This window comes from Melospiza georgiana, chromosome 19 (genome assembly GCF_028018845.1).
Source record: "Melospiza georgiana isolate bMelGeo1 chromosome 19, bMelGeo1.pri, whole genome shotgun sequence".
NCBI lineage: Eukaryota > Metazoa > Chordata > Aves > Passeriformes > Passerellidae > Melospiza > Melospiza georgiana.
In genome coordinates, this window is record NC_080448.1 from 8,263,260 (window position 1) to 8,282,206 (window position 18,947).

At 42.1% G+C, this 18,947-nt stretch overlaps 1 protein-coding gene across 1 annotated transcript; it reads left to right on the forward strand.

Annotated features, from left to right (window-relative positions):
• Positions 1-1,116: 1,116 nt before the first annotated feature.
• Positions 1,117-15,682, forward strand: VKORC1L1 (vitamin K epoxide reductase complex subunit 1 like 1). The gene is made up of 3 exons (XM_058037770.1): positions 1,117-1,324; positions 12,977-13,086; positions 14,631-15,682. The coding sequence occupies exons 1-3, from the start codon at positions 1,131-1,133 to the stop codon at positions 14,855-14,857; spliced, it is 531 nt and encodes a 176-aa protein (XP_057893753.1). The 5' UTR covers positions 1,117-1,130; the 3' UTR covers positions 14,858-15,682.
• The last annotated feature ends 3,265 nt before the right edge of the window (positions 15,683-18,947 follow it).

Consider the following 18,947-nt stretch of genomic DNA (forward strand, 5'->3'; position numbering starts at 1 on the left):
GGGAAGGACACAAGAACCAGTAGCTGGTGGCCATCCCAAAAAAAAAAAAAAAATCAGCAAAAATTGTTGTGGTGACGTTCACAGTGAGCAAAGATTGTTTCTTTTCAGCTGTTTTGATGTGGGTACACCACAGGGATTAAGTGGTTCTTTAACCACCAGCCAGGTGCTGATGCGTCTTTTGATAGAAAGGTGTGAAAAACGCCAATCGGTTGTTTTTAAAATTTTAAAAGTTTAATAGTAATAAGATGGTTATAAAAATAGTAATACAATTAGAGTGATAGTAATTTGGACAATTTGAATTAGGACAATATTAGACAATAAAAACAAAGAGTTACGGATGTCCGGGTACCTTTTCTGGGCAGCACAAGCCTGAAAAAGGACACAGTAAACAGAGGATTAACCCTTAAAAACAACAGCCTGTTGCATATTGATACACCTCATACATGATGCATAAATTCCATTCAAATACAGGATCTGTCTGGTCGTCATGCCTGAGGGTCAGCTCAGCCAGGGAGACTTTTTCGCATTTATTGGAACTGCTCGGTTTCCCCTGCGTCCCAGATCGGAGGGAAAAAAACGTGAGAAAAAACCCATTTTCCTTTTGGAAAAGCCCATTTTCCTGCTGGAAATGCCCATTTTCCTTTTGTAAAACCCATTTTCCTTTTGGGAAAGCCCATTTTCCTGCTGGAAATGCCCATTTTCCTTTTGGAAAGCCCATTTTCCTTTTGAGAAAGCCCATTTTCCTGCTGGAAATGCCCATTTTCCTTTTGGAAAAGCCCATTTTCCTGCTGAAAAAGCCCAGTTTTCTCTCTGGATTCCGGCGGGGCGGGCGCGGCGCTGTGAGGGGACCCTGCCGGGCTCGCGGCGGCCGCCAGGGGGCGCCGTGCCACGCCCCCCCCACCCCCGCCCAGGCCTGACGTGACGTCGTCGCGAGGCGCCACGTCCGGCGCGAGCGGCGGGGGGGCGTGGCCATCGCGGGGGGAATGGGGAGGGGGTTGTGGCGCGCCCGCCCGGCCGACCAATGAGCGGCGCGCGCGCGTGCGCGGCCGGCCAATGAGAATCGCGCGCGTGCGCGGGGCGGGGCCGCGCCGGGCGCGCGTCGCGGGCTGAGGCGGAGGGACGGGGCCAAGATGGCGGCGCCCGTCCTGCTGCGGGTGTCGGTGCCGCGCTGGGAGCGGGTGGCGCGGTCCGCCGTGTGCGCCGCCGGCATCCTGCTGTCCCTGTACGCCTGCCACCTGGAGCGCGAGAAGGGCCGCGACAGTCACTACCAGGCCCTGTGCGACCTCAGCGAGCGGGTGCGCTGCTCCGCCGCCATCACCTCCAGGTGAGGCGCGGGTGGGAGCCGCCGCCGCCCCCGCGGGGGGAAGGGGCTGAGGGCTGCGGGAGCGCTGGGGACGGGTCCCGGAGCGCTGCCTCCGGTGCCTCGGGACGTGCTGGTGGCCGGGCCGGTGCTCGGAGGGGCTGCGGGCCGGGCGGGGGCGCGGAGGGGCCGGGGCAGGCGGGGACGGGGCAGCGCTCCCGGTGTGGGGCAGCCCCGGGGCTGGGGGGCCGCTGTGGGAACGGGGATTTTCGGGATCGCTACGGCCGCAGGGTGAGGCACCCGCAATTGCTGTGTTGTAATCAGTGGCAATTAGGTGGAGTGACAGGCGTTTCAGTGGTAAAAGCCGGGCGGAGTGGAGTGCAGTGTGTGTGAGCGGTGGGTAAGGACAGCATAAACAAGTGCGATTGCGGGTGGCTCGCTTTGTTAGCGTGAATTGCAGTATCTGTGTTGCGTTCGCATTGGGACGAATCCTGGCAGCACAGGAGATGCTTTGGTGATCCAGAGGAAGTGCTTCATTCAAGGGAGGCTCGGATGCCTCTGCAGCACAAGCCCAGTCCAAATCCTGACTTATTTTGCAGATGTCCAGCCAGTTCAGCAGTTGTTTTCTAAAGGCCAAGGGCTCTTATTTCTGTCAGGAGGGTCATTGTACAAATCTCGCTCTTAAGCAAATCTATGTATTAAATCCTTCATCTTTGTTTTAATGACAATTTTGTTGCTATTGTCTTAGTGCTTTCAGTTGAACGCATAGTTGAGATTTCCTTTTTCCCCTCTCACTGTAACCTGTGCAAAAGCTGTCACAGTTTTTAGAGGTACTGCTGTATCATCATAACAAGCCAGTTTGAGGGAGCATTCTCATCCTCTGTCAAGGTGGGAGCTGTGAAATTATTGAGGCAAAACATCCAGGGTGCTCTTTTGCCTAAATCCTCTTCTGTGGTGGCAGAAGTGAGATTGTGTGACAGAGATCTGTATCTCTGGCCACCTGATATTGTGGTTGAGAGAAGCCTTTAACTCTGCTTTTCTGTCTGCCTCAGGTCATGTTCAGTTTGTGAAGGTGCTTGTTCATCTCTCTGCTTGGAAAGTGGCCTGAAATGAGAAATTTGGCTCTAACTAGGGAGAAAACTTGAATAAACTCACCAGATAAATTCAAATAATATAAATTAAATTATGCTCAGGCTGCTGAGTCTCATCAGGCATTTAACTTTGCTCACAGATAAAAGGGTAAAAAGAGAATAACAGAGACTGAAGCCTGTTCTTGTACAGAATTGCTCCTCCAACATCTTTTTGTTGTTGCAGCAAGTGCTGCTCTTGTGACAGGGAATGGGATGTCACAGTTTTGATGGGTGTTTACTGAACACTTGGCAGAAGGAAATTACCTAAAGATATAATTGGAATTATTTCTAATTATGGAACCGAGCTCGCTAATTACAGCGTCCATTAACAATGCTGCAGCTGACTCGTTGAGTAAGACCTGGGAATCCTTGGCTGGAGGAATTGTGGATGAGAATGTGAGGAGTTGGGGGTGAAATGCTCTCAGATCTGCCAGCAGTTGCTAGGAGAACCATGCCTGGAGTGGAGCACTGCAAATGCCAGGAGAGCTCGTGATCGTGTGAGCAGGTGGTGAAAGGAGTTTGTGCAAAAGGAACGTGCAAGTTCTGCTCACTCCAACCATATTTGGAGAAGAATTTGCTTTCCAGGCTGTGCAGGACACAGAGGGGGAGTTCTGCTTTAAAAGTAACGCAGGAGGGCAAGGCATTAAAGTTGGAAAGAAATTAATCTTATTTTCCACATTCCCACAGCTCCCATCCACTGTTCTCTGTCAGTGTTCCTTGCTCCCACATCACCAAAGTTTCTCAGGAACTTCATTTCTAAAAGGAACTTTTAATCACATCTTAGATTTCACTGGGGTTGTCAAGTTTCAGTTTTGTGTTCCAGCTTTTTCACAGGTAGTTCAGATTTAACCTCTACATATCTTTTCTCATTGAGCTGTTACACTCTCAGTCCAAAATTAATTGATTCGTTTCTATTTTGTGTCCCACCTTTTTCTCAGGTAATTCAGATTTAACTTCCACATTTCTCATTGAGCTGTTACACTGACAGTCAGAAATTAATTGATTAGCTAATTATTTGAGCTAACTCTGCATAGTTAACTGTATGAGAAACTTCTGTTCCTACTTTTAGATGGTTCCTTGGGTTATGTGACTTTTTATTTAAGCTGGAATTGCTGATGGAACTTGGAATGTTGCAATCTTCACATCTTGAGTTTTGACTCCAAGAGTGAGCTGAACTTTAAAAAGCACTTAATGCTGTTAGGATTCATTTTAAATGCATAGAATAATTAGAATAAATTAGTTTATTCCTTCCTGAGCTGACTTTTTCTGGTATTTTGGGCGGAGTTTTTTTCACCAGCTGTTGGTATTTCCAAGTCTTGCTTTTAAGCCAGATCTGGCTTTGGTACAAGAGCAAGAACAGAAATGTAAAGAGTGCCAGCATGCAGAGGGAGGAGCACAGAAAATCTCCTATCAGAGCCTGACTCATGCAGAAGGTTATGTTGGAGAGATCCCTGCCCAGTATCCCTTACCCAAAACATGAATGGTCAGCATATTTCAGATTTTTATCAAGGGGAAAGTTCAGGAAATAGTTTAAAAATAAAATTTGCTAAGGAGTGGCTGATAATGGCAGGTATTAGGGCAATACCTCCCTAATTGCTGTATTTATTTTAAATTAATTGCTGTCTGATATTGAGAATTATTAAGGCAGGGTCAAGAATGACTTATTTATAAACTAGATAATAGTTTTCCACTGAAAAATATTTTTGGTCCTGCTGTATTTTCACAGTGGGAATTACAGTAATAAAACTCATTTCAAGTCCTACAGGTCATGCTCCAGCTTGAAATAAAATGTGACCTTTAAGTGGTAATGCAGAGACTCAGAGCCTTTGGCTTTGCTCTTTTCCATGCCCTGAGAGATTTTGGGATCTGCTAATCCATTTTTTCCTTTGTGCCTTGATGAATTGGAGGATAAATGAGAGGCTTTGAATGACTTTAGCAGCCTGGCATGCATTAATGAATGCTGTGAGAGCCTCAAGACAGCAGCACAAATGAGCAAAGGGCACACGGGTATCTTTAGCAATATTTGCAGCTGCGTCACTGAAAGGGTTTGGCAATAGTCAATATTGATCTTTGCCTGATTGCTGAAGGAGTTCTCGAGTGAAAATAGCATTTTGAGAAGCTGCATGTCATTGGGATTTCAGGAATTCCCTGTTCTGTTCATGGGCAGAGTTTTGGATTGGTGTCTTGTGTTTGAGGCACTTTGGAAAGTTGTGGAAAATTCTGATGTGAACAGAATGGTTTGGGTTGGAAGGGACCTTCAAGGTCATCTTGTCCCAACCCCTGCCTTGGGTGGGGACACTTTCCTCTAGAATAAAATTTCACATCCACTTTGTGTTTCTGTGGATGCACCAAAACATTCACCTGAAGATGCCTGTTACATGTGGGGTGTGTTGTGGGCAGCTCTGAAAGGGTGGCCTGTGACAGGTGTAGTGTTATTTTATAGTCCTGCCACATCCATAAATCACTTTAAACACTGAATTTACACCCTCTGTGTTCTGTTTGTGCTGCTGTAGAGCTGTTCCTCTGCAGAGTGGGTGTGAATTGCAGATAAAACTGCCCCGTGCTGGTTTTTCAGCAGAGCACACCTTGCTAGAACTGCCCTGGTGCATCTTTACAGGGATCAAAGTGACAAAAACAACCCCAATGTCCCAGGAAATGGGGCATGGAGAAAACTCCCTGAGCTGATGTTTAAACAGGTTCTGTTGTGGGACAGCTCCTGTAACTTCTTGTCTGTCAAGTTTGCTTAATTCCAATTAAAGCATTCCAATTAATTCCAATTATCTAGCAGTTATTCATATTCATAGCTATAAATTCCTAATATCCCAGGAGTTTTTTCCTTGCTGCACCTGCAAGCAAATATCCAAATATGTTTGAGATTTTCAGCTGCAAGTGTTAGTGAGTGGTGTAAGGTGTTAGGAGATGAAAAAGGGATTCTGGATTCAGAATCCTGGATTCAGAAACCTCAGACAGGGTTTGCTGTGTGAGGGAAGCTTGGAAAATCTCTGGTTTGGAATTGGGCAGGGAGAAATTGGAGGAGCCAAATTCAGTGCAGTGTAGTGTTACTGTATGGTTCTGCCACATGCATAAATCACTTTAAACACTGAATTTACACCCCTTGTGTTCTGTTTGGTTGTTTGTGCTGCTGTAGAGCTCATTCCTCTGCAGAGTAGATGTGAATTGCTCTAAGAACTGCAGGTGAAACTGCCCCGTGCTGGTTTTCAACAGAGCACACCTTGCTAGAACTGCTCTGGTGCATCTTTGCAGGGATCAAAGTGACAAAAACAACCCCAATGTCCAAGGAAATGGGGCATGGAGAAAACTCCCTGAGCTGATGTTTAAACAGCTTCCATTGTGGAACTTGTCTATCAAGTTTGCTTAATTCCAATTAATTCCAATTATCCAGCAGTTATTCATATTTATAGCTATAAATTCCTGATATCCCAGGACTTTTTTTCTTGCTGCACCTGCAAGCAAAAATCCAGATATGTTTGAGGTTTTCAGCTGCAAGTGTTAATGACTGCTGTAAGGTGTTAGGAGATGAAAAAGGGATTCTGGATTCACTGGGTTTGCAGTCTGAGGGAAGCTTGGAAAATCTCTGGTTTGGAATTGGGCAGGGAGAAATTGGAGGAGCCAAATTGGTGCCACAGGGGAGGGGAAGGAAAGGCAGAGTCAGTGCTGAAGGGAGGCCCTGCCCTGGGAGCCAAAGGTTCTGTGTCCCTTGTCCCCAGCTGGGCTGGCACCGCAGGCAGGGCTCAGGGCTGGCACAGGGGGCTCAGCTGGGAGGATCCAGAGCTGATTCCATGGGCTGCACAGGGGAGGCTGCCAGGAATGCTGCTGGGAACCAGCTTGGATTTTAAAGTTGCTCTTAAAGCTGCAGAACTCAAATATTTTGGGGTTTTTTTTTCCATCTTTCTAGTAAGAAATTTATGTTTAATACTGATACAACACTTATTGACTGAGGCACATTTTTGTAAAACACAGCAGTGCCCCTCCTGTGGTAATCTTTTATTTTCCATCCTTACAGTGCTCACACAAACATGTTAATTTTTGCTTTTCATAAATATATCATTTCCAGCTCGACTGGAATTTCTAACAGGGCTAGGAATTATTCTGCCTGGTGCACAGGCAGTAAATTTAACAAAGTGCTTATAATTCAGACTTGGGCTTCATTTATGGTAGCTTAATAGAAAAGATTATTAAGGAAAGAATCAGTGCTGTTGGTTTATATCTTGAATAGCCAGAGCTTCTGTAAAGGCTGCTATAAAATAATTATATTTAATAATTATCCACTATCTGCTTAATATTTTGCTGATCTAGACACTGAGAGTTTTTACAGACTCTATCTGAAGCAGAGCTGGAGGATATATAGAAGAAAACCTCCTTTGGTTATGCTAAATGCTGCTAATAGTTTTAAACATGAAATTTAGTGTATCAACATTTTTGAGCACTCCTGGCAAGTTTACAAATGGAAATTTTTAATCTTCTTTTTTGTGGCTTCTAATTGAAGGCTTTTACTTAATTTATTAAAACTGTTAAGAGTGGCCTTGAAGCCATGAATTAGATTTAATCCAAAATCCTCTGGTGAAGCTGGAAAGAAGTTGCAACCAAAGTTTCTTAACATTCTCCAGATCCTTTGACCTTTCTATGAGCTTTTCACTGAAGGCTGGGGTTGAGCTCTGCTCCCCTCTCAGAACTTTCATTCTGGACCAGAAATTGCCTCAGAAATCCAGTGGTGCTTAAGGAAATGTGCACATCAATTATCAATTTTTCTTTTTGATAAAATTAGATTTATTGTTTCCTCAAGGTTACAAAGTGGTAAGGGGTGCTTGCTGTTGATAACAAAATAATTCTCATGGGGTGAGAAATAATCCTGAAATGAGAGGAAGTAACTGCTGCTTAAGTAACCACTACTGCTACCCAAATCCACCCAAATTTGAGTTCTTTCCTTGCAGTTTGAGTATAAATCTTTGGTATTGTTTGCCCTTTTGCACCAAACCCAACAACTGAGAGAGAATTGTGTTGGCAAAGCTGCTGCTGCACAAATGCAGATTTGGGATCAGAGAAGCCTTTGAATAATCTGGTCCCCTGAGGGATTTGATTGCATTTCCAAGCAGTCCTTGGGGACACTGGAATGAAACCTGGGAATTTGTCCTTTTTTAAGGCATGCTGCAGCTGTCCTGAGCCAGTGGGGTTCTTTCCATAGTAAAATGGAAATCCAGGGGTTGGTTCAGTTCTGGGCATAAAAACCAGGGGGTGAAATCCAGGGGATGGGGTTCTGCTCATCACCAGGGCTGGTGGTTGAGGTCAGAAATGCTCAGAAAACATTTGGGACACCCAGGAAAGGCTCAGGGGAGGCTGCCAAGGGTTGGTGCAGGTGAAACCCCAGTTCAGGAGTTTCAGCTGATCCTTAAGTGTAGCCAGGACATTTTATGGAAAATCCTTTCCTTAGGATTTTTCCTCCTGAGAAGCTGGGAGGCCTCAGGAACAAAATGTAAACAATGGTTATCTGCTGCTGTGGAATGCAACAGGCGCATCTGGGATTGGCTCATGTGGTTGTTTCTAATTAATGGCCAATAACAGCTGGCTTGGACAGAGAGCCTGAGCCACAAACCTTTGTTATCATTCTTTCCTTTTCTATTCTTAGCCAATCTTCTGATGAAATCCTTTCTTCTATTCTTTTAGTATAGTTTTAATATAATATATATCATAAAATAATAAGTCAAGCCTTCTGAAACATGGAGTCAGATCCTCATCTCTCATCCTCAGACCCCTGTGAGCATGGTCACAGTGATGTCTTGATGGTTGAGAGATGTTCTCAAGGGCCAAGGGTTTGATGGGTTTATAAAAGGCTAATCCCCAATGTTAATGGTCCAATCTTTTATTAATGAGGATGTAGGACAGGATCTAAACCTTCCTGATTTAGAGATAACCACTCATTGATAGGTTTAGGATAGTTTGTAATCAATCCTTAGGGCCTGGGTGTCCTGCAGCAACTGCTGTGAGAGATGAGAAACCAAGGTGCCCCTGATGTGAACCAGAGCCCTCATCCTTGGAGCCCTGTGAGCACCATCACACTTAAGGACAGTGGAGGCCAAGGAAGGATCATTCTTGGGAATTATCTTTGATAAAATTGTTCCAAACATCTGCAGGCAGCTGTGAGAGCTGGGGTGGCTACAGAAACACTCCAGCATTTCCTACAGGGGGACACTGCTCCAACTCCTGGCTAAGCAAACACTTTCTGCTTGCTTTGTTTGACTTGGTGGATTTGGCAGGGTTGGAGTTCTGCTGCTTTTGGAGCCAGTGCTGACAGCTCAGAACTTGTAACTTGTTAAACTGGAAGGGTGTTTGCTTGTCCTCTAAAATGTTTGAGATGCTGGTGGACTAAATGAGGTTCTTGTGTTCCCTTTTAGCATTTTCTCTGCTAAATTATGTTAAAATGTTTCAAGTTTGTCCTGTTTTGGAACACAGAGGATGTTTTGTGCAAAAAGAGATTGAAATTATTTTAGTGATGTAAAAGTGTCAGATTTTATTGGAGGTGCATCACTTGTGAAGCACAGTGACTTCAATTCTTTTTGTCTTCCTGTTAAGAAGTAACAATTGCACACAAATACTGCTTCAAACTTCTGAAAATGCAACATTGCTGAGCTTTGTGAAGGACCTCAAACCAAAAGGGGCATTGTTTAGAGGGTGGATAATAAAATTTCAAAACCTCCTTTTGATAAAAGAGGACTGAAAATCAATGCAGTGTTCAATTGTAGATGTTGGGAAAGGAGATGAATCATTTAATTTTCAGTTTCTTGAATCACTTTTAAACATTTTAAAGAACATTGAGAGTGGTACATGGAGATAGGGATGGAAACAGTTACAAAGATGTCTTAAAGGTTTGTTCCTTGTAATTAGCTGAGATTGCTTTTGATTTTTAATAGCAGTGAAACTGGGCTGTGGTGAGAGTGGGTTTGGCCCCTGAGTGTGTCAGAGCTCTGAGTCACCTGGGGTGACAGTGACCTGGATCTCAGCACAGAGCTCCTGCTCCTCAGGGATGGAGCCACCAGGCAGAGGCAGCACAAGCAGCAGAAATCAGGCTCTGCTTTTATCCTGCTCTGCAAGCAGCTCTGCACATCCTGCAGGTCATTTTGTTTACATTCTGTACCAAAAAATAATCATGCAAATGATAACACTTCTTCTAAATTAGTTTTTTTTGTAAAATGCAGGTTACATTAAATACTTCTGAATTTATTACTTTTATTTTTTTTTTTTTTCTTATCTTGCTATTAGGACTTTCTTCTTGCTGTTTGTTTGCCATATTTTTTTTAGACTTTGAAGTTTTCATCACTCAGGCAATTCACACCTGAGTCTGGTGAGAAAATGAACACTCTCTACTCAGTTTTCATCCTTCCTCCACTTGCTGGCAGAAGTTCCTGGTTCATTGTGAGTTTTACAATGTTAATAAAATTAGGAGACAATTTAGACTTTTCAGCAGGGAAATGAGATGGGAATGGTGAATATACAAAGTAAATCTATAAAGTCTAAATACTTTGCTTTTCATTTGATGCAGAACACTTGCTCCCACTCCAAACCTTATAAGGCTGGGAAAAGTGTTCTGTGCTAAAGCCCAGGCTGCTGAGCTGGCTCCAAGTGTGTGGAATAAGATGTGAGATTAGACCTGAACTCCATGGGCTGAAATTTAATACTTGATGTCCTCAAAGCTGCTACAAGGCCAACAAGACACTTAATGAACTCCTGCATGTGGAAAAAGCTTTCCCTGTGCTCTGACCTTGCAGCTCTGCACAGATCACTGCAGGACTCTGACTCTGGGAAGGGCTGGGACTCATCATCCCTCCTCTGGCAACATCTGATTATTGTCCTGCAGGGTCAGGGGCTGTAAAAGTAATTTCTGATATTTCAAGTTCTGTAAAATGCCTTTTCTGATATTATAAGTCCTGTAAAATGCCTTTTCTGATATTATAAGTTCTGTAAAATGCCATTTCTGATATTTTAAGTCCTGTAAAATGCCATTTCTGATATTTTAAGCTGCTCTCAGACAGATCTCAGGATGTGAGAGCACTCAGGTAGGGCTGGATTCAGCATCCTGCACTTGGTTGGAGTTGGGCTGATGCTGAACCTTTGCCTGCTTTGGGTTGTGCAAGAAAACCTGAATGTGTTCAAATCATTTTAATGTCAACCCTGACACGAATTCTCAACAATAAACTGAACTTGGGCATGGCAGGCTGAAGCACCTATAAATGTAATAATATAGAAAAATAAATAGAAACTATTAAATGTAAAAAGTAGTAGTTTTATATACTACACTATGTAGCATATACTAAACTACATAGTATATACTATACCATGTAGTTTTAGTAGTATATACTACTAAAGTATATCTACTAAAGTAGTTTTAAATACTACTATGATCATTTCTTTAAGTATTTGTGTGGCTCTTTAATTCAGCCTTTGGAATTTGGACACCACAAGACAATTGTTACATGTGCTGTGACCATCAGGAAGGCTAAAAAATCAACATTTCTCACTTAAAATCCAGATAACCTTTGAGGTGTGGGAGGAAATCTCACCATAATTGAGATTTTTTTTGTATTTCTTTGTAACTCCCACAGCCCCAGAGCTGCCCTGGGGTGAGATCAGAGATCCAGGCAGTTCTGCTCTGCTTTTCCTGGCACCTCTGGGATGCTGAGGCTCTGTCCCCTGGAACAGCATTGGCACAAAAGTTTCACTTTTAAAGATTTGAGACCAAACTAGCTGAAAGTGTTTAATTTTTAACTGTTTGTACAGTAAATCTGCTTTCTAAGAACTGGGACCTGCTGGGTTTCTTGGGGAGAAGAGCACAAGAGTATTAATAGTAAATTCCAACTTAGTCTGCAATTAAAATAATGAGATTTGCACAGATGGCTGTGAGACTAGAAAGTCTTAAATTATCCTCATTGTGGTGCCTCTTTCTGTGAGAAAACTGTTTTGATGTGGGGTGAGTGACACCAGCACCATTCCTGCCACGAGCAGGGACACACCTGAGCTGTGTTAGCAGGGCCATTGCCTCTGGGACAAGAAATTCCTAAAACTGCACTTTCCTTGGAGTTTCTGCTGCTGCAGGATGAGGATTGGCACTTTTTTACCTTGCTAATGTGAAGCAAACCTTTCATTTGTTTGCTTGGCTTGATGCTCCAAAAATCTGCTGGCAAATATCCCAGTGTGCTCCTGTGAGTTAAATTACCTCAGAGTAACAAAATAACTTCATATTTTCAAGTGACACTAATAAATAGGGTTCTCACTTTGCTTTTTACAAATAATGGCATGATCTGCCTTAGGGCATGGAATTAATGGTGTCTGGCACAAACACAATTGCTAATTTAATCTTTCCTCCTCCTTTTGTAGGGCTTGTGCTGCTTTCTGCCTCATCACTGCAAAGTTGAAAGTCACTTTGTAGGGATTTCAGGTGCTGGTTCAGAGTGTCACACTGTGCAAGAGCTCCCACAAACAAGGGCTGGGGATCTTGTGATGGTGCCATGCTCAGCTCTGTGTGCTTGACAGATTTGGGTTCCTCCTGAGGTGCAGATTTATGTCCTGATTCTTCTCCTGCTCTGATGCAGACAAAGGGAGTGGAACAAATCCTTGCCTCAGCTTTGTAGTGACCTTATGTCCAATTGACTGTGGTGCAGTGTTGGAGACATCTCTTCATGAAAATCCTTTCCTTAGGATTTTTCCTCCTGAGGAGCTGAGAGGCCTCAGGAACAAAATATAAATAATGATTATCTGCTGCTGGGGGATGGAACAGGTGCATCTGTGATTGGCTCATGTGGTTGTTTCTAATTAATGGCCAATCACAGTCAGCTGGCTCAGACTCTCTATCTGAGCCACAAACCTTTGTTAATAATTCCTTTCTGTTCTTAGCCAGCCTTCTGAGAGGAAACCTTTTCTTCTGTTCTTTTAATATAATATAAAATAAAGAATAAATATAATATATATTTATTATTTAATATAATAATAATATTAATATATTATATATAATAAATATAATATATTTTAATATATTATATTTAATATATATAATATAACATATATCATATATATGATATATATTATATATATATATATAAAAAATATATCATAATATAATATATATCATAATATAATAAATCAACCTTGTGAAACATGGAGTCAGATCCTCATCTCTTCCCTCATCCTCAGACCCCTGTGAATGCTGTCACAGTGCAGGGAGCTGCTGAAGCTGTCACTGGGGGAAGGAAATGTTTGTGTGACAAAACAGCTCCAAACTCCAGGCCTGGCAAGCAGAGCTGGTGTTCAGTGAATTCCCCTCAGCAGTTCCTGGTGTGTCAAACAACTTCAATCAGCAAGGTGTGGTATAAAGCTGTGCCCAGTGCTCCCCCTGTTGCTGCTTGTTTTTCCAGGAGAACACCACATAAATCATGTCAGAATTTGTGTTCTTTTCTTTCCCCAGGAGCCCTGAAGTGGAAATGCTGCTGGAAAGCAGGAGGTGGGCAAATCAGAGTTAATTAGTTTCCCTGTTTTACAGATGGGGTCGAGGATTCGGTCTCTTGGGTTCCATCTTTGGGAAGGACAGTGCAATAAATCAGTCCAACAGTGTTTTTGGCCTGGTGTTTTATATACTACAAATGCTACTTGGTGAGTATTCATTCACTTCAGAGCCTCCAAGCAGGGCTGTGGGGATGGAGGAGGAGAGCAATATCCATTGCACAATCTGCAGGAAACCAGATAAATGCTTCTGATTTTATATCTTGGGAGTTTTTTTTAGCAGCACTCTAATGATACATCTGTCCAAAGGGCTTAAAACCCAACTGATAACAAGAGTAATTGCATTTTCTCCTGATATGCTATTAATAATCCAAGTGTGAAGACAGTTTCTGTGCTGGTATTTTCACTCCCGTAAATTTGGCATTGGATTGCAGGGTGGGAAAGAGAGGAAATAAAAATGGAATGGGCAAGTTTTGGAGGAGTAATGGAGAGAGCAGGCAAAAAAGTGCATGAAATATAATTTTATATATTTCTTAGTAACTCTGTGCTTTGCTACAAAGTTGTTAATCCTGACAGAAATAACCTGACCACGAATTTTCCTATAACTCAGGAATATGAGGATGGTTAATCCTACACACACTCGTTATCCTAGGGCTGTCAGACAGAGCCTTAGATACTCCTCTCCAAATACCCAGATGGCATTTTAACCAGAATTTTGTGTAACTCTTGCTGAGGGGCTCAGTTTGAATTCAGTTTTGCTCCTCTCCAAATACCCAGGTGCTATTTTAACCAGAATTTTGTGTAACTCTTGCTGTGTAGCTGAGTTTGAATTCAGTTTTGCTCCTCTCCAAATACCCAGATGGCATTTTAACCAAAATTTTGTGTAACTCTTGCTGTGTAGCTGAGTTTGAATTGAGTTTTGCTCCTCTCCAAATACTCAGGTGCTATTTTAACCAAAATTTTGTGTAACTCTTGCTGAGGGGCTGAGTTTGAATTGAGTTTTGCTCCTCTCCAAATACTCAGAGAGCATTTTAACCAGAATTTTGTGTAACTCTTGCTGAGTGGCTGAGTTTGAATTGAGTTTTGCTCCTCTCCAAATACCCAGAGAGCATTTTAACCAGAATTTTGTGTAACTCTTGCTGTGTAGCTGAGTTTGAATTGAGTTTTGCTCCTCTCCAAATACCCAGGTGCTATTTTAACCAAAATTTTGTGTAACTCTTGCTGTGTAGCTGAGTTTGAATTGAGTTTTGCTCCTCTCCAAATACCCAGATGGCATTTTAACCAGAATTTTGTGTAACTCTTGCTGAGTGGCTCAGTTTGAATTGAGTTTTGCTCCTCTCCAAATACTCAGAGAGCATTTTAACCAGAATTTTGTGTAACTCTTGCTGAGGGGCTGAGTTTGAATTGAGTTTTGCTCCTCTCCAAATACCCAGATGGCATTTTAACCAGAATTTTGTGTAACTCTTGCTGAGGGGCTCAGTTTGAATTCAGTTTTGCTCCTCTCCAAATACCCAGATGGCATTTTAACCAAAATTTTGTGTAACTCTTGCTGTGTAGCTGAGTTTGAATTGAGTTTTGCTCCTCTCCAAATACCCAGATGGCATTTTAACCAAAATTTTGTGTGAGTGGCTGAGTTTGAATTGAGTTTTGCTCTGTGTGGAGAGGGGTGAGTAACTTTGTCTCTCTTGTTGCAGGTATGACAGCAAGTGCAGTAGCAGCTCTAATCCTCATGACATCCTCCATAGTGTCTGTAGTAGGGTCCCTGTACTTGGCATACATTCTGTACTTCGTGCTGAAGGAATTTTGCATTGTCTGCGTGCTCACATATTTGCTGAACTTCATTCTCTTTATCATCAACTACAAACGACTAGTTTATTTGAATGAGGCCTGGAAGAGGCAACTCCAACCCAAACAGGAATAACCCCTGCTGGAACTTTTGACTGACAGTCTGAAGACCCAACTTCCATTAAGTTTATTTTGCAGTAATTTTTTTATTCTCCATATCAGACACTTTTTGCCCCCCTCTTTTTTCCCCCCCACGAGAATCATAATGGAAATTTTGAATGATAAATTTCAAGGGGCCCCAGATAATTTCTCTGTGCTAATCTTCAGTTTCAATGTGGTTATGAAAGAAAGCTCTATAACAATCAAAGACAAGCTTTAACTTTACTTTGAAGGAGTTTTAGCCACAGCAAAACTTAGACTCTCTCTCTTCCCCCTCCACTTGTGAAGTGGGTAACACTTGCTATAAAATATCCTGTATATAAATTCAGGTATAACAAGATGTGATCATGACATGAAATATTCTAGACTAGCATCACCATATTTAATGTTGCCATGTTTACAGTAAGTGTATTTTTTTTCTTTTTTTTTCTTTTTTTTTTTTTTTTTAGCTGATGGACTTAGATTTGACTAGGACTTATACTGTAAATAAAATTAGAACTCTTGGTTTCATCCCTGGAGAACTCACTGTCCCATGGGTTTGGGTAGGAGCTGTCAGAGGGTTCAGCTCAGAGTCGACTGACACGATGGAAGAAGTGACCTCTAAAAAGAACATGGAGTTGCTGCTCTCACTGTTGTGCTTTCACAAGAATGATGCTTGGGGTTGGTTCCATTTTTTCTTCTTTTTTTTCCTTTTTTTTTTTTTTTTTTTTTTTTGTCTCCAGTAACAAAAATGGAATTAAAGCTGAAACCTGAAGTATGTTGATTAAACGACAACCTCATTAATTTCTGTACAGAACAAAAATAGCTTCATGTGGTCAATGAAAAGCTGATTTGCAGATTGGGGGTTGGATGAAGTGTTCTTTGAAAGGACTCCATCTCCAAGCAGAGCTGTTCCATTTGAAGCTGTGCTCAGCCAGCCAGTGTTACTAATGTTTGATGTTCTGTGAATGCTGCAGTATAGAATTGCAATTTGCAGTGGAAACCACTGAGTGAGCAGGATAACCAAGCAGTGCACTGAAAAAGCAGTTCCTTAATTGATCTTGGTCAGGATCTTTGCTTTGTGCTATATTGGGAAATGAACTTTAGGCCTGACACACACACACAGAGAAGATCTCTTGGAAGGGCAACCTGTTTAATGGGATAAGTAAGTCAATGTGCTCCTGAAAATGAAATGTGATATAGTGCTATCATTGCTCTTTCTAAGAACTAATTGGGGAAAAAAAAAAATTAAACTGCGGATTTAAACAAAGGAACAAAATTGTACACGTTGTTTCTGCACTCAGTATTCTAAGGCTGAATGTTAAAAGTGCCTTCTGTCTTCAAATCTTAAACCAAATATTTTGTGTTGAACTTGGCAGGCAGAAGTGTCCTTGCTTTAAAAATGAACAAACAAAATTCTCAGCAAACTTGCTGGGGATAGAAGAGTATTAAGAGATCTGGTTTTAGTTTTTAGACTGAGAAGTGGTAGCAGTATTGTTTTCAGTTTAATTTAAAAGGTTGATGTGATTTGGAAAAGTGAAATATTTGTGTTTCAGACTGTGTGACACCAAAATGTGTGGGTTCAGCTACTTTCTGTAATTGGTGCTGTGCTGCTTTTTGCCCTTGTCAGTTCGAAATATGAACAATTCCAACTGCATACCCATTTATTTAAAGAATAATTTAACTCCTTTTAGCATTTTCATTCTCAAACACGAATGTCAGAGAGACACTTCCATTGTAAGTGATTTTAAACACTAAGGATAAACTTGACTGTGAAACAAGCAGTGTTTCCATAGAGCAAAACAAGGTTGGAGATCAAATTCACAAAATTAATATTGAAATTACTACTGAAGTAATTCTGGTTTGCACCAAGGGTGGAGGTGGAAACTGCTTTTCTGTACAGAGTTGTGTGGTGTGAGTAACATCTGTTGCATGTAACACTAAATGACTTGTCCCTCGTCTGACAGTTTTAGCCAACAATCCATTAAATGAGTTTTGTATTGACCAGAGTATAGTTAAAGCTTGTCTTGATGTTTAGTTCTGTCTCTCAAATGCCTTCCACTTTGATATTAAGGGGAATGAATGATGTTGAATTGGTCCCTCAAGGCTTGGCTCTGTTCTCTCCCAAGCCCTGAGGCAGTAGCAGTGTTTAATGTGTTGTATAGATTTTATCTCAGTGCATTCCTGTGATCTACACTAAAGATCTTTTTTTCATCCAAGGAAGAGGTGAACATCTGCTGCCTCAAAGTTGCTCCTGTCTCAGAGCAAGCAGCCTTGGAGACAAGTCTAATCCATGAGTACTTGGTCCAGTTCTGGGAAAAAAAAGAGGAAAAAAAAGCCCCATCAGCTGAAAGTATTGGTGTTGACTTAACTTCACTGTGTCTTGTGCTTGTTTGTGTGGGCATAGTCTGTTGATTCAGTTTGTTTAGTAAAAATGTTTAGGGCCAGATTTTCAGCAGTCCTTGTTAGTGTGCACATGGGAGCAAATGGAGCTGGAGTTTGGGCTCTGGGAGAATTTGCAGCCACACTTTTTGTGCACAGCTTTGCAAATCTGATCCTTAATTGTGAACTCTCTTGTCTTGTGTGCTTCCCTTGCAGTTCCTTTTTACTGGAAGTAATTTGCTAGAAATGGGCCCTGATTTCTTCTCTTTCGTGCTTCAGAAATGCAGTTGGCCTGAATAAAGGGCAGAATTATCTTAGCAGGAGAAATTTGGACCTTTCTGCTTCCAGTTCTTTTGACTCTTTCCTTGCTGCTCCCAATGATAGAAACAGCATTTTCCTTCCAGTAAAATGGGTTGTGATTGAAATCAGGAGTGCAGCTGTGCCTCCCTGCCTGCCCCAGCCAAAATGTGGTGGCAAATGTTTGCTTGATACTGGTTTTGTCCTTCCAAATCCAAAGGCAAATCCTAAAATTTCTCCAGGGTGCAGGAGCCTGGGTAAAGGCGGGTAAATTATATTTGGGCTGGCAAGGGACAGGGGGGGTTACAGAAATCCTTGTGGTTTCAGCACTCAGGAGAATGAGAGGGATAAAATTCACAGTTTCCAAACAGAGGTTCTGAATCTGGGCTCTTCCTGCCCCTCTTTGGCTCTCTCAGAATCCCAAAATTCCTTTAGGATCATGGAATATTCTGAGTTGGAAATTTCACAGTGAGGGGCAGATTGGAAAGGCAACAAAACCTCATCCCAACCCTGCTTAGGAATTAACCATTCCTGAAATCCTCTTACTGTAAGGTACTTGCTACTCTTTAAGGCCAGGGAGGAAATGAATATTCCTGGAAATTTCTCCCAGTGAAACATTTGTGAGGCCAATGCAACATTGCTGAGCACCTTTGGGATCTGCACTGACAGCAGATCTCTGCTGAGGAGGTTTCTGGATGCTGGGGTTGGCATTTTTGTGCTGCTGTGGTCTCAGGAGGTTGGTGAGGTGCTTCAGGCAGTTCTGCTCCTCATTTATGTGGGCTGAGATCAGAGCTTGGCTTTAAATGCTGTTTAAACTGGTCCAAAAAAGATCTGAAGTATTCTGTTACCACAAAACTGTGTTAAGCATGGCCTAAATATTATTAGGTGTTTGTTCTGTATAGTCTGTTCCATCAACTATTTATTCCCAGTGCTTTCAAATCCAACACCCATTTAAAAAGGAGTCATTGGGCAGATGTTCCTTTTCTCAATATAGGCTGAGAGATTCTCTACTGGAGGTTTAGGATTCAATTTTGCTAACAGGTAAAAAAACCATGTAAATATGTACGAATTCTATTTGTTGCACATAACTTTTTTGGTATAAAAAAAATAGAAAAAAAAAAAACCAACAAAAATAAATGTAGAAATTACCTGTGGATGTCTTGCTGCAATCATTCTTATGCTGCATTCATGCAGTCCAAACATAAGAGCTTGAATGAACCCAACCAGAGGCCTTTTTGGACTCAGTCTGAGCCTTAGAAACTGTTTTTAATGTCAGTACTGTAATTCTGTTTCTAGAATTGTACCAAGTCGTGTGGTTTTCCCCAAGACCTTGTGTGTGTTTAGCTGTGGAAGGGTTAAAGCACTTGATTCTCCCCAGATCCCAGTTTTCCCAGTAGAATTCCTGCAGC